Raw genomic sequence first — 23,853 nt, forward strand, 5'->3', positions numbered from 1 at the left:
TTTTTTAAAAAGCAAGATAAATGGGAAGAAATCCATATTCAGAAACATCTTAAGTAACAGGAGAGCACATAAGGAGAAAAAATTTTTTAAATAGAAAAACACCTACTTAAGGTCAATCACCTACTTAAGGTCAATAATTGGACTGACTGTAAGCCTCTCAACATCAAAATGGCAGCTAGAAGATAATGGACTATCTTCAAAGTGCCGAAAGGAAAACTAACTTTCAACCTAGAATTCTATACCCAATAAAACTATCTTTTATGAATAAAGACCAAATAAATATATATTCAGATAATAAAAAACTGAACCACCACCTGCCATTCACTATAGAAACTTCTAAGGCATGTAATTAAAGAAAAAGGCAATTGATCTCAGGCAATATTTGAGATACAAGAAGGAATAATGAGAAAAGAAAAATGGTAAGCATGAGAAATTGGTAAGTCTAAATAAGCATTGTCTATATAAAATAATATCTGATTGGGGGCTTTATAAAAAGGACAGAAATAAAATACTGGGCACAATAACAAGTAAGCTGAGGGATAGCAAGAAGAATTAAGTATTCTAAGGGAATACGGGTTAAATATTATGTTAAAGCTTTAAGTTATACATAAATATTTAAAATATCTAGGGTGAGTACTAAAAGTTAGAAACAAAATGTATAGCTTCTATATTAGTAGCAAAGTAAAAACAAAACAAAACAAAAAATTTAAATCTAAAATCAACCAGAAAAGGGGGGACTGGGAGGCATTAAACAAGTGGTACAAGTGAAAAGAAAAAAATAAGAATAGGTTGAAATAATCCAGACATATTAATAATGACAATATATCTAAATGGATTTAATGTCAAAAGACAGACATAGTTGGATTGGAATGTTTTAAAAAATCCAGTTAAATGCTTTTTACAAGGGGCACATAATGCATAAGGACACAAAAATTGAAAGTAGAGGAATGGAAAAAGTTCTACTTGGGAAACACTAAAAGAATCCTGATGTAGGTATTAATATTAATAGATTTTTTTATTTATTTTTATTTATTTTATTTATTTTATTAACATATAATGTATTATTTGTTTCAGGGGTACAGGTCTGTGATTCTTCAGTCTTACACAATTCACAGTGCTCACCATAGCACATACCCTCCCCAATGTCCATCACCCAGCCACCCCATCCCTCCCACCCCCCTCCACTCCAGCAAACCTCAGTTTGTTTTCTGAGATTAAGAGTCTCTTTTGGTTTGTCTCCCTCTCTGGTTTTGTCTTGTTTCATTTTTCCCTCCCTTCCCCTATGACCCTCTGTCTTGTTTCTCAAATTCCTCATTTCAGTGAGATCATGTGATAATTGTCCTTCTCTGATTGACTTATTTCGCTTAGCATAATACCCTCTAGTTCCATCCATGTCGTTGCAAATGGCAAGATTTCATTTTTTTGATGGTTGCATAATATCCAATCGTGTGTATGTGTGTGTGTGTGTGTGTGTGTGTGTGTGTGTTGTGTGCGTATACCACAGCTTCTTCATCCATTCATCTGTTGATGGACATCTAGGCTCTTTCCATAGTTCGGCTATTGTGGACATTGCTGCTATAAACATTGGGGTGCACATGCCCCTTCGGATCACTGCATTTGTATCTTGGGGTAAGTACCCAGTAGTGCAATTGCTGGGTCGTAGGGTAGCTCTATTTTCAACCTCCATACTGTTTTCCAGAGTGGCTGCACCAGCTTGCGTTCCCACCAACAGTGTAGGAGGGTTCCCCTTTCTCCGCATCCTTGCCAACATCTGTCGTTTCCTGACTTGTTAATTTTAGCTATTCTGACTGGTGTGAGGTGGTATCTCATTGAGGTTTTGATTTGTATTTCCATTATGCCAAGTGATGTTGAGCACTTTTTCATGTATCTGTAGGCCATTTGGATGTCGTCTTTGCAGAAATGTCTGTTCATGTCTTCTGCCCATTTCTTGGTTGGATCATTTGTTCTTTGGGTGTTGAGTTTAATAAGCTCTTTGTAGATTTTGGATACTAGCCCTTTATCTGATATGTCATTTGCAAGTACCTTCTCCCATTCTGTCGGTTGTGTTTTGATTTTGTTGACTGTTTCCTTTACTGTGCAAAAGCTTGGTGAAGTCACAATAGCTCATTTGTGCCCTTGCTTCCCTTGCCTTTGGCGATGTTTCTAGGAAGAAGTTGCTGCAGCTGAGGTCGAGGAGGTTGCTGCCTGTGTTCTCCTCTCGGATTTTGATGGATTCCTGTCTCACATTTATGTCTTTCATCCATTTTGAGTCTATTTTTGTGTGTGGTGTAAGGAAATGGCCCAGTTTCATTCTTCTGCATGTGGCTGTCCAATTTTCCCAACACCATTTGTTGAAGAGACTGTCTTTTTTCCATTGGACATTCTTTCCTGCTTTGTCAAAGATTAGTTGACCACAGAGTTGAGGGTCCATTTCTGGGCTCTCTGTTCTGTTCCAATGATCTATGTGTCTGTTTTTGTGCCAGTACCATACTGTCTTGATGATGACAGCTTTGTAATAGAGCTTGAAGTCCAGAATTGTGATGCCACCAGTTTTGCTTTTCCTTTTCAACATTCCTCTGGCTATTCGGGTTCTTTTCTGGTTCCATACAAATTTTAGGATTACTTGTTCCATTTCCTTGGAAAAAGTTGATGGTATTTTGATAGGGATTGCATTAAATGTGTAGATTGCTCTAGGTAGCATAGACATTTTCACAATATTTGTTCTTCCAATCCATGAGCATGGAAAGTTTTTCCATTTCTTTGTGTCTTCCTCAATTTCTTTCATGAGTTATTCTATGGTTTTCTGAGTACAAATTCTTTGCCACTTTGGTTAGATTTATTCCTAGATATCTTATGGTTTTGGGTGTAATTGTAAATGGGACCGACTCCTTAATTTCTCTTTCTTCTACCTTGTTGTTGGTGTATAGAAATGCCACTGACTTTAGTGGGTTGATTTTATATCTTGCCACTTGACTGAATTCCTGTATGAGTTCTAGCAGTTTTGGGGTGGAGTCTTTGGGTTTTCCACATAAAGTATCATATCATCTGCAAAGAGTGAGAGTTTGATTTCTTCTTTGCCAATTCGGATGCCTTTTATTTCTTTCTGTTGTCTGATTTCTGAGGCTAGGACTTCTAGTACTATGTTGAATAGCAGTGGTAATAGTGGACATCCCTGCCATGCTTCTTACCTTAGAGGAAAAGCTCTCAGTTTTTCCCCATTGAGAACAATATTTGCTGTGGGTTTTTCATAGATGGCTTTTATGATATTGAGGTATGTACCCTCTATCCCTACACTGTGAAGAGTTTTAATCAAGAAAGGATGCTGTACTTTGTGAAATGCTTTTTCTGCATCTGCAGAGAGTATCATATGGTTCCTGTTCTTTCTTTTATTAATGTATTGTATCACATTGATTTGTGGATGTTGAACCAACCTTGCAGCCCAGGAATAAATCCCACTTGGTCGTAGTGAATAATCCTTTTAATGTACTGTTGGATCCTATTGGCTAGTATTTTGGTGAGAATTTTTGCATCCATGTTCATCAGGGATATTGATCTCTAATTCTCCTTTTTGATGGGGTCTTTGTCTGGTTTGGGGATCAAGGTAATGCTGGCCTCATACAATGACTTCGGAAGTTTCCCTTCCATTTCTATTTTTTGGAACAGTTTCAGAAGAAAAGGTATTAATTCTTCTTTAAATGTTTGATAGAATTCCTCTGAGAAGCCATCTGGCCCTGGGCTCTTGTTTGTTGGGAGATTTTTGATGACTGCTTCAGTTTCCTTACGGGTTATGGGTCTATTCAGGTTTTCTATTTCTTCCTGGTTCAGTTTTGGTAGTTTATACGTCACTAGGAATGGATCCATTTCTTCCAGATTGTCTAATTTGCTGGCATATAGTTGCTCATAATATCTTCTTATAATAGTTTGTATTTCTTTGGTGTTGGTTCTGATCTCTCCTCTTTCATTCATGATTTTATTTTTTGGGTCCTTCCTCTTTTCTTTTTGATAAGTCTGGCCAGGGTTTATCAATCTTATTAATTCTTTCAAAGAACCAGCTCCTAGTTTCATTGATCTGTTCTACTGTTCGTTTGGTTTCTATTTCATTGATTTCTGCTCTGATCTTTATTATTTCTCTTCTCCTGCTGGGTTTAGCCTTTATTTGCTGTTCTTTCTCCAGTCCTTTAGGTGTAGGGTTAGGTTGTGTATTTGAGACCTTTCTTGTTTCTTGAGAAAGACTTGTATTGCTATATACTTACCTCTTTGCTGCATCCCAAAGATTTTGAACAGTTGTGTTTTTATTTTCATTTGTTTCCATGATTTTTTAAAAATTCTTCTTTAATTTCCTGGTTGACCAATTCATTATTTAGTAGGATGCTCTTTAGCCTCCATGTATTTGGGTTATTTCCAACTTCCTTCTTTTGATTGGAGTTCTAGTTTCAAAGCACTGTGGTCCAAAAATATGCAGGGAATGATCCCAATCGTTTAGTACCGGTTGAGACCTGATTTGTGACCCAGGATGTGATCTATTCTGGAGAATGTTCCATGTGCACTAGAGAAGAATGTGTATTCTATTGCTTTGGGATGGAATGTTCTGAATATATCTGTGAAGTCCATCTGGTCCAGTGTGTCATTTAAAGCCTTTATTTCCTTGTTGATCTTTTGCTTAGATGATCTGTCCCTTTCAATGAGGTGGGTGTTAAAGTCCCCTACTATTATTGTATTATTGTTGATGTGTTTTTTTTTTTAAGATTTTATTGATTTATTTGAGAGAGCGAGAATGAGAGAGAGAGCACATGAGAGGGGGGAGGGGCAGAGGGAGAAGCAGACTCCCCGCTGAGCAGGGAGCCCGATGCGGGACTCGATCCCGGGACTCCAGGATCATGACCCGAGCCGAAGGCAGTCGCCCAACCAACCGAGCCACCCAGATGTGTTTCTTTGATTTTGTTATTAATTGCCTTATATAATTGGCTGCTCCCATGTTAGGGGTATAGATATTTAAAATTATTAGATTTTCTTGTTGGATAGACCCTTCAAGTATGATATAGTATCTTTCTTCATCTCTTATTATAGTCTTTGGTTTAAAATCTAATTTGTCTGATACAAGGATTGCCACCCCAGCTTTCTTTTGATGTCCATTAGCATGGTAAATGGTTTTCCACCCCTCACTTTAAATCTGGAGGTGTCTTTGGGTCTAAAATGAGTCTCTTGCAGACAGCCAATCGATGGGCCTTGTTTTTTTAATCCAATCTGATACCCTGTGTCTTTTGATTGGGGCATTTAGCCCATTTACATTCAGGGTAACTATTGAAAGGTATGGATTTAGTGCCATTGTATTGCCTGTAAGGTGACTGTTACTGTATATTGTCTCATTCCTTTCTGGTCTATGTTACTTTTAGGCTCTGTCTTTGCTTAGAGGACCCCTTTCAATATTTCTTGTAGGTCTGGTTTGGCATTCGCAAATTCTTTTAGTTTTTGTTTGTCCTGGAGGCTTTTTATCTTTCCTTCTATTTTCAGTGACAGCCTAGCTGGATATAGTATTCTTGGCTGCATATTTTTCTCATTTAGTGCCCTGAATATATCATGCCAGTCCTTTCTGGCCTGCCAGGTCTCTGTGGATAGGTCTGCTGCCAATCTAATGTTTCTACCTTTGTAGGTTACAGACCCATTGTCCTGAGCTGCTTTCAGGATTATCTCTTTTTCTCTGAGACTTGCAAGTTTTACTATTAGATGTCGGGGTGTTGACCTGTTTTTATTGATTTTGAGGGGGGGTTCTCTGTGCCTCCTGGATTTTGATGCCTGTTTCCTTCCCCAAATTAGGGAACTTGTCCGCTAAAATACTCCAGTATACCTTCTGCCCCCCTCTCTCTTTCTTCTTCTTCTTCTGGGATCCCAATTATTCTAATATTGTTTTGTCTTACGGTATCACTTATCTCTCGATTTCTCCTGTCATGATCCAGTAGTTGTTTCTCTCTCTTTTTCTCAGCTTCTTTATTCTCCATCATTTGGTCTTCTATATCACTAATTCTCTCTTCTTCCTCATTTATCCTAGCAGTTAGAGCCTCCATTTTTGATTGCACCTCATTAATAGCCTTTTTGATTCTAGTTCTTTTATTTCTCCAGAAAGGGATTCTCTAGTACCTTCTATGCTTTTTTCAAGCCCAGCTTGTGTCTTTATAATCGTCATTCTGAACTCAAGTTCTGACATCTTACTACTGTCCGTATTGATTAGGTCCCTGGCAGTCAGTACTGCCTCTTGCTCTTTTTTTTTGAACTGAGTTTTTCCATTTTGTCATTTTGTCCAGAGAAGAATGGATGAATGAGAGAACAAAATGCTAAAAGGGTAACAACGACTCCAGAAAAATATACACTAAACAAATCAGAGGAGACCCAAAACTGGGGGGAGAAGAAAGGAAAAAAAAAAAAGAGAGAGTATGATCAGGCTGGTGAATAGAACAGAGCCACACCCTAGATTTTGGGTGTATTTTGGTCTGTTAGAAGAAACTGCCTCCCAAAATTTTAAAGAAAGAAAAACTTTTATGTATACAAAAATAAGGGTAGGGGCGCCTGGGTGGCTCAGTTGTAAAGCGTCTGCCTTCGCCTCAGGTCATGATCCCAGGGTCCTGGGATCAAGCCCCACATCAGGCTCCCTGCTCAGCGGAGAGCCTGCTTCTCCCTCTCCCACTCCCACTGCTTGTGTTCCCTCTCTCGCTGTGTCTCCCTCTGTCAAAATAAATAAATAAAATCTTAAAAAAAAAATAAGGGTAAATCTGATGAAGGGATGAAATATGACTGTAAAGATGAAAATTAAAAAAGATTTTAAAAAAGGAATTGATAAGATGAGAAGTTGGTTGAAAAAAGAAAGAAGAAGAAAAAAAAGGAGAGAATGTGATCCGGCGAGAGAGTAGAACAAAGCTATACACTAGATCTGGGTATGTTTTGGTCTGTTAGAAGAAAATGTATCCCAAAATTTTAAAGAAAGAAAAACATATATATATACAAAAGATAAGGTTAAATACAATGAAGGGATAGAATATGACTTTCAGAAAGTGGTCGCTTTTCTGTTCATAGAGTTGCTGCTATTCTTTTCTTCGATCTCCTGCTGAGTTTGTAGATGTTCAGAATGGCTTGATAACTATCTAGCTGAATTCCTGGGAGAGGACCAAATTTAGGTCTCCTACTCCTCTGCCATCTTGCTCCTCCAATATTAATAGATTTAAAATTATTAATTTTAATTTTATTTTTTAAAGATTTTATTTATTTGAGAGATTGAGCAAGAGGAGAGTATGAACAGTGGGGAGGGTCAAGGGAGAGGGAGAAGCAGGCTCCCCACTGAGCAGGGGGCCCGACATGGGACTTGATCCCAGGACCCCAGGATCGTGACCTGAGCCAAAGACAGATGCCTGACCAAATGAGCCACCCAGGTACCCCTATTTTTTTTTAAGATTTATTTATTTTAGAGTGTGTGTGTGAGCGGGTGGAGGGGCAGAGGGAGATAGGGAGAGAATTTCAAGTAGATTCTGCTCGTGCAGAGCCCGACGGCTCAATCTCACAACTTGAGATCATGATCTGAGCTGAAAGCAAGAGTCAGATGCTCTGACTGAGCGCCCCTAAAATTTTTTTTAATTACTGGTAACAAAGATTATTACTACATAAGGACAGAAGTTCAAATCACCAGGACGATATAAATCTAAACTTATATACACCTAATAAAATAACTTTAAAAATTGATAGAAATACACAGAAAACAATAAATTCAGTATCCTAATGAGAGATTCTAATTTTTGGTAGGTCAGACACCAAAAACTAGTAAGAATTTAGACTATTAGAATAACATAATTAACAAACTTATAGTTTACTATAGAACTGTGTACCCAATAATCAAAGAATACATATTCTTTTCAAGTACACTTAAGTCATTTATAAAGACTGACCACTTACTATGCATATTTAAATACATTTCAAATAAGTGGTGTCATAATTGACCACAGTATAATTAAACATACATATAAGGAAAAAAATCTTCCTTATTTGGAAATTAAAAAGCAGACATAATTAAAATGTGGACTAAAGATGAAATCCACAGTGGAAATTTGAATATGCTTTAAAAATGAAAAAAGATGAAAACACATACCAACACTTGTGGAATACAGTGAGATCAATATTGTAAGAAACAGTAATGTCTTTAAATGTTATACTGGAAAAAAAGTCAATAGGTATAAAAATTAAGGAGTAGGAAAAACAACAAAGAAAGCAGAAAGGAGGGAAAATAAGGCTGAAGAGAGAAATTAATGAAAATTAAATATAAAACAGACTTTCTTCAAAGTCAAACTTTTGTCTTTTTTTACTAATAAAATTTCTGGTGAGATTGCCTTTTTTTTTTTTTTTTTTTACAAAAGTAACTAAAAAGCTCAAACTGTTAGAAATGCTAAAAAGAGATATAACCACAGATGAACAGATATTAAAATGCTCAGGATGCCATGAAAATTTGCATACAAGTAAATTCAAACCCAAAAAAATAAATGGACTGGGGCGCCTTGGTGGCTCAGTTGATTAAGAGTCTGCCTTCGGCTCAAGTCATGATCCCAGGGTTCTGGGATGGAGCCCTGCATCAGGCTCCTTGCTCAGCGGGGAGCCTGCTTCCCCATCTACCTGCCACTCCCCGTGATTGTGCTGTCTCTCTTTCTCTGTGATATAAATAAATAAAATCTTAAAAAAAAATAAATGGACTAATTCCTAGAAAATCATAATTTATCAAACTGGCTTGAGAAGAAGTAAAAAGCCTGAATAGTTTTGTGACTATTAAAGATATTGAATTGGTATTTAAAAATATCCCCACTTACACACATACACCACACACACACACACACACACACACACACACACATACACACACCAAAATCACCAAGCCCAAATGGTATCACAGAAGTGTTCTGTCAAACTTGCAGGAGAGGGCGCCTGGGTGGCTCAGTTGGTTAAGTGACTGCCTTCGGCTCAGGTCATGATCCTGGAGTCCCGGGATCGAGTCCCGCATCAGGCTCCCTGCTCAGCAGGGAGTCTGCTTCTCCCTCTGACCCTCCCCCCTCTCATGTACTCTCTCTCTCATTCTCACTCTCTCAAAATAAATAATAAATAAATCTTTAAAAAAAAAAACTTGCAGGAGAATAGAAGGTAATATTTCTAAATTATTTTGTAAGGCCAGTATAACAGTGATACCAAACCTGATAAAGATTGCACATGAAAGGAAAATTAGAGGCCATTCTTACTCTTAAGTGTGGATTAAGAATCCTAAACAAAATCCAAATTCATCTGTATATAAGAAAGATAATATCATACCAAATTGGGTTTTCCTAGAAATAAAAAGGTGATCTAACTTCAGAAAATGTATAAATATAATTGCCAGTTGGTAGATTAAAGGAGAAAAACCATATTAATTATACCAACAGATACAGAAAAACAAGTAGAAAAAAATAACCATTTACACTTTAAAACTCTTAGCAAAGTGGAAGGCCAAAGTACAATAGTCCCCCTGCTTATGTGTGGGGGATATGTCTCAAGACCCCCAGTGGATGCCTGAGACTATGGATAGTACTGAACCCTATGAGTACAGTTGACCCTTGAACAACATGGGTTTGAACTGCACAGATCCACTTTTATGTGGATTTTTTTTGATAAATACCATAGAGTATTATAAATGTATTTTCTCTTCCTATGATTTTCGTAACGTTTTCTTCGCTCTAGCTTAGTTTATTGTAAGAACACCATGTATGAATGATTCATGAACACCATGAATACATACAACGTACAAAGTATGTGTTAATCAACTGTTTTCGTTATTGTTAAGCTTCCAGTCAACGGTAGGCTATTAGTAGTTAAGTTTTGGGGGAATCAACATTTACACACGGATTTTCAACTGCAGGGCAGTGGAGGTCAGCATCCCATGCTTCCAACACCAGCACTGTTTGGGCCTCCTCTACCACATCTTTTCCCGTACATATATACCTGTGATAAAGTGTGACTTACAGAGTAGGCATAGTAAGAGATTAACAATGGTAACTAATAATAAAATAGAACAATTACAGCAATATACATAATAAAAGCTGTATGCAATTTAAAACTTATTTCTTTCTGGAATTTTTTATTTAATATTTTTGGACTGCAGAGCACCCCAGGTAACTGAGACTGCAAAAAGTGACGAGTGGACGGGAGGGGAGGACTGCTGTGTTTCCTCAGCCTGATAAATGGTTAACCTGTAGCAAACATCATTGTAATTAATGAAGTGTTAGATATAATCACATTAAAATCAGGAGCAGTAAGTAAATAAATAAATGAAAATAAAAATAAAATCAGGAACAAGACCAAAAAGCCTGAAATCATTGCTTCTCTTCAGCAGTGAAGTAGAGGTTCTAGACAATGCATAACAGAAGAAAAATCAAAGTTATATAGATTTGCAATTCATATGTTTTTTTTTTAAAAAAAAAAAACCCAAATCTACAAACAAATTATAAGAAATGGTGCATTTAGCAAGGTGGGATTGTAATTAATATACTTATAAAATTCATTTGCATTTCTGTATACTAGCAACAAACAAGAATACCATTTAAAATAGCAATAAGTACTTAGGAATATATCTTACAAATGTACAAAACCTGTATGGAAATCATTATAAAACATTATTGAAAGTTACTGAGGGAAAACAAATAGAAATACTGTTTAAGAGTAAGAAGTTCAATAATATCAATGGGTCAATTCTCTGCAAATTAATTATAGATTCAATACGATGCCATTCCAAATCCCAACATTTTTTTGAGGACCTTGATAAGCTAATTCTGTCAATTGTATGGGAGAACAAAGGCCCAAGAGGAATCAGGATACTCCTGGAGAGGATGATGCCCAGGCTTGGAGGGGGACGTTTCTTATTCTACCAGACAGCAAGACTTCGGATAGTCATGAAGACAGCGTGGTTGGCATTGGTGGGGGGATACCCAGATGGACCAAAGGAGCATAGCAGAGAGCTTAGAAGGATTTATCTGGAGAGCCTAGATAAATGACAAAGGTGGACCATAGATCAGAGAGGATCTCATCCAGGGGGAATGCTACAATTAGGTTGTCATATGGGTAAAAACAAAATTGATTTTTATGATGGTGTAGTTGTGATCCAGTTCCAGATAGATGAATGGCACATTTTTTTTAAATTTTAAGAGAAAATAGAAGTGAATAGTTTCTTAATTTTAAGGTTGAAAAGGATTTCTTAAGACACACAAAGTGTAGACCTTAGAAAGACAAATGAATTGGACGACATTGAACCTAAGAACTACTGTTTGACAAGAGACTCCATAAACCATGAATAGCTAAGCCAGAACTCTGAAAAGGTACTTGCAACCTGTAAACTGATTAAGTATCCAAAATTAGTATCCGGAATTTATGAAAAATTTCTACAAATTAAAAGGTGAAAGTCAAATAACCAGTAGAAAATTGTGCAAAACACGTGAACAAGGGAAAGCATGAATGGCAAATTTGGTTCATAAACACATCTGACCCCATTTCTCACCTGGGAGATGAACAAATATTACAAAGTGTGATAATAGTAATATTGACCAGAAGGGTGGGGGGGGGTCAAGGAGAATTTTTATATACGCCGGGTGAGAGTTGAAATTGCTATAACCCCTTTGCCAGCTGTTTGTGATTATCTTGAAAAATTGAACATTTGTACATTCTACAGTCTTACAATTCTGCTGTGTATATTCAGTAGAGAAACTTGTACTTGTGCACATGTCCGACAGGAGATCTGTCCCAGACTGCTGATAGTAGTGTTTGTTCAAATGGAAAACTGAAAATCATCCCCAATGTCCATGAACAGAAGAATGGATAAAAGTGATACCAGCCCACGTGGGATACTGTACAACAATATAAGCAAACAACCCATATGACAATGTGGATTAATCTGAAAATATAAAGTTGAGTAAAAAACAGCAAGTCAGTAAACTACAATGTCGTATCATTTTTCCCATAAAGTTCATAGGCAAAACTATAGAGTATATTGTGTAGGGACATACATTTGTAACCTAGTTTTTAAAAAGAAAAAAAGGAATCATGAACGTAAAATTCAAGATAAGTCCTCTCTTGCTGGGAGGCAGGAGAATAGGGTGGATGGAGAAGATAGCATACAAATAGACATAATTGTTCTAGTTCTTAAATTGGGTTAATGAGGTTGTATGCTTCTGTGTGTATCAATTATTATGTAATCAGAAGTATTAAAATAGACTAGTCAAAGAGGTTATATATATTCTCTACCACTCCTTTTTAGAGAATCATCTGTGTGCAGAAGAGCATTAACATGGCAGGCCTGCACTGCTGTCTCTAGAAAAGTCTGCTGGCCCCTGGGTGGCATCTGGGCACTTGGATTTTAGGAGTTGACGAGTGGCTCACTGTACCTAAGCTGTTTGTTCAAACAGCATGGTCTATGCTAAACACCTACTTTCCTTCTGGGTGTCTGGAATATGGGTGCTTGCCGGCTAGTGGCTGCTTATATGATCAGCCCCCGACAGAAACCCCGAGCAGTGAGTGTCTCATGAGCTTCCGTGGTTGGCAGCATTTCACACGGGGGAGTTAATCCTCTGTGTCTCCCCTGGGAACGGACCCATGGAAGCTTGCGCCTGGTTTGCTCTGGACTTCGCCCCAGGAGCTTTTCCCCTTTGATGCTCGTGCTTGTGTCCTTTTGCTGTAATAAATCACAGCCATGAGGACAACTGTGCAGTCCCCTGAATCTTCCTAGTGAATTACTGAACCCGAGGGTGGTCTTGGTGACCTCTACATAACCTGTAACTTAAAATTGCAAACTTTGTTATGCAAACTTCAAGGAGGTTGGCAGCTAAACAATTCATACTAGTCACATAGGCCATTTCTAAGTATACTTGGTATAGTATGACTTGGCGCAGGGGTAGGGGATGAACATAGGGCAGAGATTTGGTTGCATGTTGATAAAGACAGTCCATGCAGTTTATATATTCTGGGGAAGTTTTTTAAAGCAAATAATGGTCACAGGTATCTTCTGAATTGCACTCCAGTTATCAGTGTTACTCTCAAGCATGTGAAAATAATTGTGTGTGCACACACTCACGAAGATTCCGTCTTTCAGTTTGTGTGTGGTTAGGTGCCAAGCACTGAAGTAAAGATTCTGTGGTCATAGGTTTCTTGATTAGTTTTCCAGTGGAGGAAGTGACTGTTTTCCAGGTGAAATTGGATTACCAGACATCTGTCGTAAAAGTCCTTACCATGTATGTAATGTTTCTTCCAGAGACGTGTTACATCAGAACTTTGAGAGTTATAAGCCCGAGGTACAAGAGCTCATCTGTGTAGCTGATCGTTTGGGATCACTGATGCAATATGAGACACCTGGTTTCCTGCCAAACAAGAGAATACACAGAGGTATTCTGAAACTGTCTGAACATGGAAATATTTCTGACATAAGAGCAGGGATTGTCAAACCATGTTGTGCTTAAAAAAAAAAAAATCATTTGTGCTGTTGACTCAGAATCTCCATTTGATCGAGACAAAAGTGTAGCGATTCATTCACAGAGAATTCTGGAAGAAGACTGCCGCCAGCATGACTTTTATGCTGTTGCAATAGTGTAGATACAGAATATAGGTCTTAGGTCATCACTGCAGATCAGACGGTTCATCCACGGGAGCTGTTTGCTTAGTGTGGGAGCGAGGGAGAATTTAAACCTCCAGTTGCATCAGTAGGAGGCAGAGCTGGGAGGAGACAACTTTGGGGGTGCCTCTGTGTTCCCCTGATAGATTTTAGTTTTATTAGGACCGTCACAACTGTAATGTATCTCTGGTCTTGTTAAATTACCAATACTTAACAATTCTTTCTACAGTGACTCTGGAGTTATCCTCAAGACTGTGTAAAGTGGGTGATAATCAGTTCCTCTCAAGTGTACTTACAAATGCTTGTTTTCTCAACTTTTCCTTCTTTTAGCCATGGGTTTGGCGGCGTTGGAGGTCATGCAAGCTGTCCAGCGTACGTGGACCAACTCGAAAGTTCGAATGAATGGGAAAACACGGCTAATGCAATGGAGAGACATGTTTGACATCGCAGTAAAGTGGAGACGGTGACTAATCTTTAAATGAAAATAAACTCGAAGTGTTATTTTAAAACAGTAGAAGCCTCCTCTAGTTAACAGGTGTTTTGGAATAGTATAGTTGACGCACAGTATTCCGTGAGTTTCAGGTGTTTGGCATAGAGATGTGACCAGTGTGTATGTTACAGCATGCTCACACGAGTGTAGCTACCACCCGTCCCCAAACAGCACTGTTACAGTATCGCTGACTGTGGTCCTCGTGCTGGGCCTCTCATCCCTGTGACTTGTTTCCATAACTGGAAACCCGTACCTCCCACTTAGTTAACAGGTTTTGAATCTTGTTTTGTCTGCTAACAATAGGCCTTATAGTTACATTTTCCTCTCTCAAGTTTGTCAGAAATTACTGGCATCGTTATTCTTTGCAATACACTCAACTAGTGTTTATGAATTATAGGGATTGAGTGCTGTCAAGTTTCCAAGCATATTTTTTAAGTGAAGTGTTTTAGAAAAAGCAGGCCCTTTGAAAGAGCACAATATGATCTGTGGTGCCTTTGAATGAACTTCGGTGTACCAGTCCTTTGATAGTTGAAGTGTGTGCCTGCCTAACCAGCTACAATTTAGTAGGAGAAACCACTGATGCTCATTTATATGAGAAAAATACTGCCCTTCTAGTAAACCTGTACTGACTTCCTACTTGGTCCAACTGGAACATCTATTTGGAATCTGCAGGTTGGTGTTGCATATTTTTAGATGTAACAGGCTGAGCAGTTGCTTTCTCCCCGCTTTTGCAAAGACTTCTCATGTTTTATTGTTAATGCTTTTGAGCATTTGTAGGTTTTATAAGGTCTTCGTCTTTAACAAGCTCCGTTTTATAGGATTGCCGACCCAGACCAGCCAGTGTTGTGGTTAGATCAAATGCCAGCGCGAAGTCTTAGCAGAGGTTTTAATAACCACATCAATTTGATCAGGTAGGAACCTTTTGTGCATCTTTCCTATTTTCATGGGAGTTTATTCCAAATAGGTCATGGAGACCGTGAGTGACCCTTGCTCCTTCCCTGGTGACTTTTGGACAAGGGCATACACAGATTAGCTCTGTACCTGTGGGGTCCTGCCTGCATTCACTTCAGCTAATCCAGTTGCAGGAAGAAATGCAGGACATGCCATGCTCCTTCCTCTGGCTCTTCTCTTTGATGCACAGCTCAGTTGAAGGGAAGACCGCCAGATTTTTGCCTAGGATGTCCTTCTCAAAGGGTCCTAAAACATCATAGCAAGTAATTAGAGGGAGAACATTACATTTCCCATAATACCCTGATTATGTTGCGTGGCTCAAAGAATTCTTGGACAAGAATTGTGGTGGGGGAAGCGCTCCCCTGTGCCATGTCTAAAACCCCAACAAACAGAGGGGTTGGCTCCGTAACACTCTGGTAGCTAACCTTCCTGAAAGGGTGAGCCAGGTTAATGGGAGAGCTTCTGTCTTGTCCAGAGCCTCTGCAAATTAGGGACATGGGTACTTATCCACCTTCATGTGCTTAGCCACCCTCGAAATAGATGATGAACAGATGTTAAAGAACATCAGCTTCAAGGGGAGCCATGAATTTACTTCTAGATAAAACTTACAAATGTGGTAGTTGTGTCACGTCTAAAATGCTTCTCCTTCCAGAAGCCTGATCAAGAAAGTATCCTTCAGTACAACTCTGACATTAAGTTTAATGGAAATGTCACTTATACTTTTTTTTTTTACTTCCTAGAAAAAAAAATTCTTTTCCTTTTGTGACTTGTGTGTTCCTGTTTTTCTAATTTGTGGCATATATAGCTAGACTCCGCTGGCTTTAACTGAAGGCCACTGTCCATGTGTTGTGCTGTGCAATAAGTGACGTAGCTTAGTGAGGCCAGACTGGTAAACTGCGACGTAGCATGTTAAGAGTGATGGTGGTCATGTGTACAGGACGCAGGGGGACACAGAAGAGGGGTGTCCATCACCAGCCTCTAGGTGATGCTTGTGCTGTTTGGGGAGATGGGAAGCAGAGAGGTGGATGAGGCATGGATGCACAAGCGAGTCAGGCATGGTCAGGAAAGGATGACTCCTTCATTAGGACTGGTGATTAGCTTACAATTCAGAGAGCATCGCCAGGGATTGAGGCTTGAAAAACAGGCAGAGACCCAAATATAAAAACTTTCTTTCAAAATATAAATAACTTTATATGCCATTTAAGGCTTTTTTTTTTTTTTTAAGATGACGGAGAGCTGTTCAGAGCTTGTAAGCAGAGAAGTGGCAGAGCAGATTTGCACATTCAGATGGTCACTTTGGCTGTCGGTGGCAGGATTGCTGAGAGAAGGTGGTGACCCGGGAGGGAAGGGAAGTGGTTGGAAAGTTGTGTAATAATTCGGATGAACAAGGATCAGCTTTGTGGAAGTGAGTGGGGGGGGACAGGGTGGGTCTTAAGAGCGTCGACTCAGGAGCACTGGTGGTGGGTTGGAAATGAGGGAGAGCGTGGGGAGCCATGGGGGACAGTCCCCACTCTGGCTCAGGTGTGCGGTCCTTCCAGTCGGCCAGGTGACAGTAGGACAAAAAGTAGGTGGCCGTGTTTGGGGCTGGGGCTGGGGGCAGTGCAGGGTACGGGCGTGACTTCCTGCTCACAGTTGTGGATTTGAGGTTTGAGATGTCGATAGGGAACCCAGGGAGCAGTTGGGTGTGTACGTGTCGGACACAGGTGTGCCAGTGGGGTGTGTACATCAGCATGTTGGCTGTACATGAAGTTCGGGGGGAGAGTTTTAAAACTAGGAGGTGGGGCTAGAAATGTGAGTAAAATAATATTTAGAGCAGGCAGAGACGAAGGCCACACGTGAGCTCGACTGCAAGAAGGAGCGGGAGCAGATAACGTTACCGGGAGAACCAAGGGAGAGGAGAAAAACTAAAGGGCTTCCTAAAAGGAAATTGGCCTAGAAGTACTTAAGGATTTTTCTTCCCATTTTGGCATCTCCGGGGCTGAGTTTGGTGCCTTTCCTACCAGAAAAAGCTGTAAGAGCTGACGAACCATCTTACTAAGACAGTTCTTTGCTGCTTCTATTCATTGGTCGCAAGCAACCACATTTTCCAAACTTTTTTGCTACATTATTCTCTTGGCTCCTCTTATTGTTCGTTTGAATTAGCTTGGAAATCAGATGTTGTTTCAGATACGTTCCTTTGTAAAAAGATCCTTCAATTTTTTTTTCTTACAGGGGTCAGGTGATTAACATGAGATACCTGGAGTATTTTGAGAAGATTCTTCATTTTATTAAAGATAGAATTCTTGTTTATCACGGGTAATCCTTCAGTTTTCTTTTTCATAGTAATTGCTAGCTTTGATATATTTTACATCAGTTATATTTGCAAAACTTGAAAACTAAGCCTATTGACAGACTAAACAAAGTATATCAAATGTTTACACAGTGTTTGGAATCATAAAGTCTTTCAGTAATGACTTATCAACCTTCTTTTAACAGCTTCACAAATCCACAGAGTGTTTTTAATCTTACAATATTGTGACTTTTCTGATCTCTTTTCTCTAAAGAGAGGGACGTTTCTTTGAATTTCTTTATTAAGGATTTCAGCCGTCATATTCATTCTCCCTCACATGAAAGGCCATATGGCATAGATATAATAACAAAACACTGGGGGAAAAAGAATTTTGAATGGATCGTTATCACCAAGAAAATATAAAATTGGTATAAAAACCTAGCAGGATACTTCCATTTGAGCGACTTCAGAAAGGAAAAAAAAAAATCACTTCTAATTTCAGAGATGGCATAGGAGAATCAAGGTTTCATGGCCAAACCAAGATCCATACATGTATATATACACACTGGCTGTCAATCTGTTCTGCTTTTCCCTGTTTCACTTTCTAGATGGGCTGCTATTTTCTTAATTGCCATCTGCAGCCCCAAATTCATGAGGATTAAACCATCCCATTATTTAGAAACTTTTGTTCTGGCCCACCATTTTGAATATTGAGCTGCTCACAATTGAGGATGATTTATTTAAATTAAAGGTAATAGCAATTAATGTAATTAATTATTACATTTCTGTATTAATTTTAGTTGCCATCTCCCTCTCTCTCTCTCTCTGTCTGTTGCTCTTTCTCTTTTTAAGAGCTAATAATCCTAAAGGATTATTGGAAGTTAGAGAAGCTCTGGAAAAGGTACACAAAGTAGAAGATCTTCTTCCGATTATGAAGGTAAGTTTATCGTCAAAATCCTGGGAGGTGTTTTTAGAAAAACAAACAAACTAGAGCACTTTTTAAAAAGAATTCATAACTTTAAATGCATGTTCATTAATATTATGCTATAAGTATTTTAAAATGTATAAGGCATTCTACCTGAAAACACTAATGTAAACACACTCTGAATAAGAACCAAAATAAGACACAGGCATCAGTCTCAAACATAAAGGCAAATCTGTGAGGAAGCAGTTGATACAGGAAACAGAAGGAAACTAAAAATCTCTACAGTTGAATTCTGCTTCTGGATACAGTGGAGTACTGAATACTTGACTGCCTTTCCACACCATAGCAATTCTAAAACTGGACAAAATACAAGGCAACTATTTTCAGGTGTTGGCAATTACAAGACTGTGCTTTTCGAGAAGAGGGGAACACCTGAGGTGAGCCCAGGTTCACCCCAGCTCCCTACCTGGGTTAGGTACTAAACCACTGTGCATGTGGAGCCTAAACAGACTGTGGTGGTCTTACTGAGCTAAGGAGGCAGCGATTGGAGCTGGGATCTGTTCAGGTGTCTGGACTTTACAGGGCAGAGTCCAGAAGAGGAGGGAGCTGCTCAAGGTGAGGAGTACCTGCAGGTCAGCATGGGAGATCCTTGTCATCCTTCGCTGAGAGCTCGACTGTGTGCAGGCAGTGAGACTCTAAGAGGCTCTGCGGAGAGTGGCCGCTGTGGGGGTGAGAGCTGAACAGAGCTCTCGGCAGTTTGACACCACTGAGAGACAGTGGAGTCGTGGCCTTGCCAGGATGGAGGGGTTCCCTGAGCACCTTGAGCATCTTGTGACGACCCCAGGAAGGACACACTTTAGGTGTAAGACCACTTAGAAGGAGGTTCATATCCTAGGACAGAATAGAGTGCCCTTCCAGAGAAAAAAACCGAGCCTGAAAGGATTCAATGGATCTGCTAGTGATGTGACTGCCTGCCAACACAAAACTCAACACCCTTTAAAGGAAGGAAACACAGTCTAGACGTCCTAATTATTAGATAAATGAAGAAGCAGGAAAACGTGACCCATAACCAAGAAAAACAAAACCATTTAACAGGAACAGACCCCCAGATGATGCAGAAGTTGGAATTAGCTCTTTTAAAGTCTTTGCTTCATAAACGTGTTCAAGGACTTAAAGGAAAACATTTACATAATGATGAAGAATCTCAGCAGGGAATTGGAAACTGTAAAAAGTCCAAAAGAAAATCGGAGGACCCGAAAGTCCGTGGTCTCCAATTCAGATGGGTAATCGGTTCACAAGACACGTTGTCTGTAATCCAGCACTCGGTTCACTTAGGATGCCGGACAGAGAACGAGGCTCTGTGGCATCCGCGGTCTCATCGTGAGGCCCAGCAAGGACCCAGATGTGGGTCCTGCCCCCTTTATCTCAAAGGGTGAACGAAGTCGGAGTCGGTGCCCACCCTCACAGAAGCCACTACTCAGGTTTTGCATATGGCCCAAGGTTTGTGTGCCAGTTCTCCGCTTTCCTTGTCCAGAGGCCGTCTTCCCGATCAGAAGGTTTCACAAGGGTCTGCCATCACTTCTCGGGGAGGCCAGTGATGGAATGCTACTCAGTAACAAAACGGAGCGAGGGGACTACTACACACAGCAACCGCGGTGGACCTCAGAAACATGATGTTGAGCAAAGGAAGCCACATACAAAAGAGTATGATTCCATTTCTAAGAGGTCTGACCTATGGGGATAGATAGCAGAACAATGGTGGCTTATGAGGAGTGAGATTTACCTTAATGGGGTAGGAGGAAGCTTTCCAGAATGATGGCAATACACTGTATCTTGGTGGTATAGTGGGTACATGGGTACATGGGTATGTACATTTGTCAGAATGCATCAAATTATACATGTGAAGTTCATTGTATGTAAATTTTACCTCAATAGAAAGTACATAAACTAATTTCATAGATAGATAGATAGATAGATAGGAGCAACAGAAAAAAAATAGAATTCTCATAAATTGGAAAATAATCTCAGATAGGCTAGTACATTAAAGACAGCTGAATATCAAATATATATGAGCTGGAAGATCAATGAATTCTCCCAGAATGTAGTGTGTAAAAGACAAAGAAATATAAACTACAAGAGATGATGAACATAGAAGATGAAGAATGGACCTGATAGAAATTCTGAAAGGAGAGAAGAAAGATAAAGAATCAGAGCAAAGAAAAAAAGAAAAGCAGAGCAATTAGTCAACAAAACAGAAGAAGGAAAGCTTGTAGAGAGATGAAAAGATCAGTTGAGGGCCCCCAGATGTTCAGCATGATGTTCAACATTGACACCTAGACACATTCTGATAAAATTTGGGGACTTCAAGGTGAAAAAGAGTTCCTCAAAAAAATTAGACATAGAACTATCATATGATCCAACAACTCCACCTCTAGACGTGTGCTCAAAAGAATTGAAAGAAGCGACTTGAACAGATATTTGTACACCCATGTTCGTGGCAGTGTTGTTCACAGTAGCCAAGGGGTGGAAGCAGCTCAAGTGTCCATTGATGGATGAATGGATAAATCATATGTGGTCTAGCCATACAATGGAATATTATTCAGCCTTGAGAAGGAAGGAAATTGTGAGCCAGGCTACAACATGGATGACACTTGAGGACATTATGCTACATAAAATAAGCCAGTCACAAAAGGACAAATACCCTGTGATTCCACTCATGTGAGGTGTCGAGAGGAGTCAAATTCATAGAGACAGAAGGTAGAACGGTGGCTGCCAGGGGCTGGGGGAGGGAGTCAGTGCTTAATGGGGACAGAGTTTGTATTTGGGAGGTTCTGTGGATGGACAGTGGTGATGGTTGCAAACAGTGTGAGTGTACTTAATGCCATCAAACTATACATTCAGAAATGGTTAAAGGGGCAACTTTATGTGATGTATATTTTAATACACACCCAAAATAAAAACATCTTCAAGCTTCCAGAAAAAAACCAAATACTAAAGAAGGAGAATTCCACAGATGCCCGACTTTTCTCCAGCAATAGTGGATTCCAGAAGACAACTAAGGGAAATTTATTGGAACCCACTGTACCAGTGTTCAGGTATGAAGGTCAAATAAAAACTCTTTCAAGCGTAGTCATTTAGGAATTTCATCAAATCTAGATTTTCTTTGTCAAAATGATGGAAAGACATATGTACTTTCACAAAATAAGCCCAAGAAAGAAGAAGACATGAGATATCAGAAATCATGGTGAACAAATAAGCCACTGAAATGAATTGTTAGTGCCTGATGTTAAAAGAATGTACATGTCTGAAATGAAAGTACTAGCTAATGTCAACATTAGAGGTTGAAGAAAGTAGAGAGAGGAAGTAAAACTGTTACTGTAAAGGTATTTATTTTTTCAATGAGAGAATATAACCACTGACTGACCCATGATATTGACAGAAAAATACATGTTTAAATGTCTATATTAAAATTTAAAGGCAAGCACTGAAAGAACAGAGGTAGGATGTATAATCTTCTAAATGCCTAGAAGGTAGGGAAACGGCATAAAGACAACGAAGTCAGTTTAACTCAAAGCTTACGAAAAGAGTAGGGTCGGTAAGAAATGGATGTAATGGCAGTGAGAAGTCAGCCTGGCATTATGATTGGTCCCTTAGTGAAAGATGGACGATTTCAGATTGGTGTTTTAAAGTCCAGCCACGTGCGGTTTACAGGAGAGATGCATAGCAAGTTAACGTTTAAAAAGGGGAAGGGAGAAAGGTATACCAGGCAAATGCTAATGGAAGGTGGCAATGTTAACATCAAAAGCCGCGTAATTCAAGATGAAGGAGACTTCAAGGGACAGAAATTTTATTGTTTAAAAGTGTAAAATTAAGAAATTTTAATTTTATGAACCTCTTCTCTGCCCGGGAATATAACTACTCAAAAATTTGCCAACAGCAGGTGGATTTTATTTTTTCCAATTAATGCTTTGAACTTTAACGTAAAAGTTGAATCAGTGTTCTTATAGCTATAGTAGAGAGGTTTGATTACATCAAATAAAATTTGAGAAGTGGATAGGGCCAGAGCTTGTCGATTTCTAAGGAATAACCAGGAAACATCACTTCATGAACAAAGCAGTGAGCTAGTACTCTGCATGCCAGGGCCCACATCTGCCTCACTGGGCTTGGGTGAGCCTCTTCCACGGTCTAGATCCCAGGCTCCTGTCTACTAGGAGCAATGATTCTGGCCAGACCACAGCTCAGGGGGTTATTGCGAGTGTTAGATGAACTGATGCAGTGGTTCTCAACCTTCTCAAAGCCACTCCAGCGTTAACTCAGTACCCATGTTCAATGGCCCCTTTCCTGCACTCAAATGAAATTCACAGAGAATATATCACACCTACTCAAAAAATTATTTAAAACATCACCATCGTGCCATAAAAGGAGGTCTGCCAGGTAAATCATCCATAATAGACAAGCGTGTGTGTAGCTCAGGATGTCAGCATTCAGGCTTGTCTTCAGGAGAAGCCATAACAAAGGAGCCGTTGTTCACACCTGTTTACATTTGAACCTGACAGCTGCAAACGCGGCCCCATATCTGTGCGTTACTTGCTGACTTACGAATCATGAGCCACAGTGTTGGTGGCGACAGGGTTTTTTGAAACAGTAACCTTCCAAACAATGTCTAATACCCTCTTCCCTCAATTGGACGTGCTGTTCACATTCATGGAAAGTTCAGTGTGTATTAAAACTATGTAGTTCCGAGCCTCACGTTGGGGTAGAGATTACTTAAATAAATGAAAAACATAAAAAAAGAAAACAACAACATGTAAAATATTTAGTGTCTAAGTGTGAAATGGAGTCTGGTTCCAGGCCCAGGTGATTATTAAATTATAAACAGGTTCTTCATGGACATGAAAGCCCAGTGGGGCGTTGGCAGTCAGTCTTGCATCATGTGTGACTGTCCCCTGCCCTGTGGGACATCTAGTGTTCTCAGCCCCACGCTAAGTGGTAGACCTTCCCGCCACCCCCCGCCCTCCACCCCCCTGTCCCTGTAGCCACCAAACTCTCCCATAAATTCCCCAGATGCCCCCCAGAGGGCAGAACCGCTCCACGGAGGGCCTCTGGGACAGACCTACAGAAAGAAAACTGACATGTCTCAGTTTTTCATGTTCTTTCTTGTTGGTATTTTAGGCATTACATTTACTCTATTGGGTAGAAGGCCAAGTCAGCTGAGCAGGGTTTTAACGTTTTATGTATGTCTTGGTTTAAAAAGAAAAGCCTAGTGGGCTCCAAGCCTGCAGTTGTTTAGTGCAGCCAAGAGGCCGAGCATCGCCCGCCCGGGGCCAGCCTTCTGGTGCAAGGTCACGCCGTGGTGTGGAAGTGACCATTCCCTGGCAGCACTAGACACCTAGCTTTCATCCGGGAGTGTGGTGAAAGCACATATTTTTTAAAGGCACACACAGAAGTATATAAATACCTTTGGTTTTAAAGGGTTTGGTGCAATGTGATGTGACAACAGCTTCCACTGAAATATTCTTTCGGTGAAAAACCATGTTAAAATACAACTGACCCTTGAACGACATGGGTTT

At 39.6% G+C, this 23,853-nt stretch overlaps 1 protein-coding gene across 6 annotated transcripts in view; it reads left to right on the forward strand.

The window, feature by feature from the left end:
- TTC13 (tetratricopeptide repeat domain 13) overlaps window positions 1–23,853 on the forward strand; it is an 89,180-nt gene that overhangs the window by 49,753 nt on the left and 15,574 nt on the right. For all 6 annotated transcript variants that reach the window (XM_025850722.2, XM_073879061.1, XM_025850718.2 and 3 more), the window contains 5 exons: window positions 13,292–13,422; window positions 13,979–14,111; window positions 14,957–15,049; window positions 17,301–17,384; window positions 18,211–18,295. In XM_025850722.2, coding sequence (XP_025706507.1) covers window positions 13,292–13,422; window positions 13,979–14,111; window positions 14,957–15,049; window positions 17,301–17,384; window positions 18,211–18,295 — 526 coding nt within the window. The remainder of the gene's footprint in view (window positions 1–13,291; window positions 13,423–13,978; window positions 14,112–14,956; window positions 15,050–17,300; window positions 17,385–18,210; window positions 18,296–23,853) is intronic.

This window comes from Callorhinus ursinus, unplaced genomic scaffold (assembly GCF_003265705.2).
Source record: "Callorhinus ursinus isolate GAN/ISIS: 27379988/994484 unplaced genomic scaffold, GSC_fseal_2.0 scaffold32, whole genome shotgun sequence".
Taxonomy (NCBI): domain Eukaryota; kingdom Metazoa; phylum Chordata; class Mammalia; order Carnivora; family Otariidae; genus Callorhinus; species Callorhinus ursinus.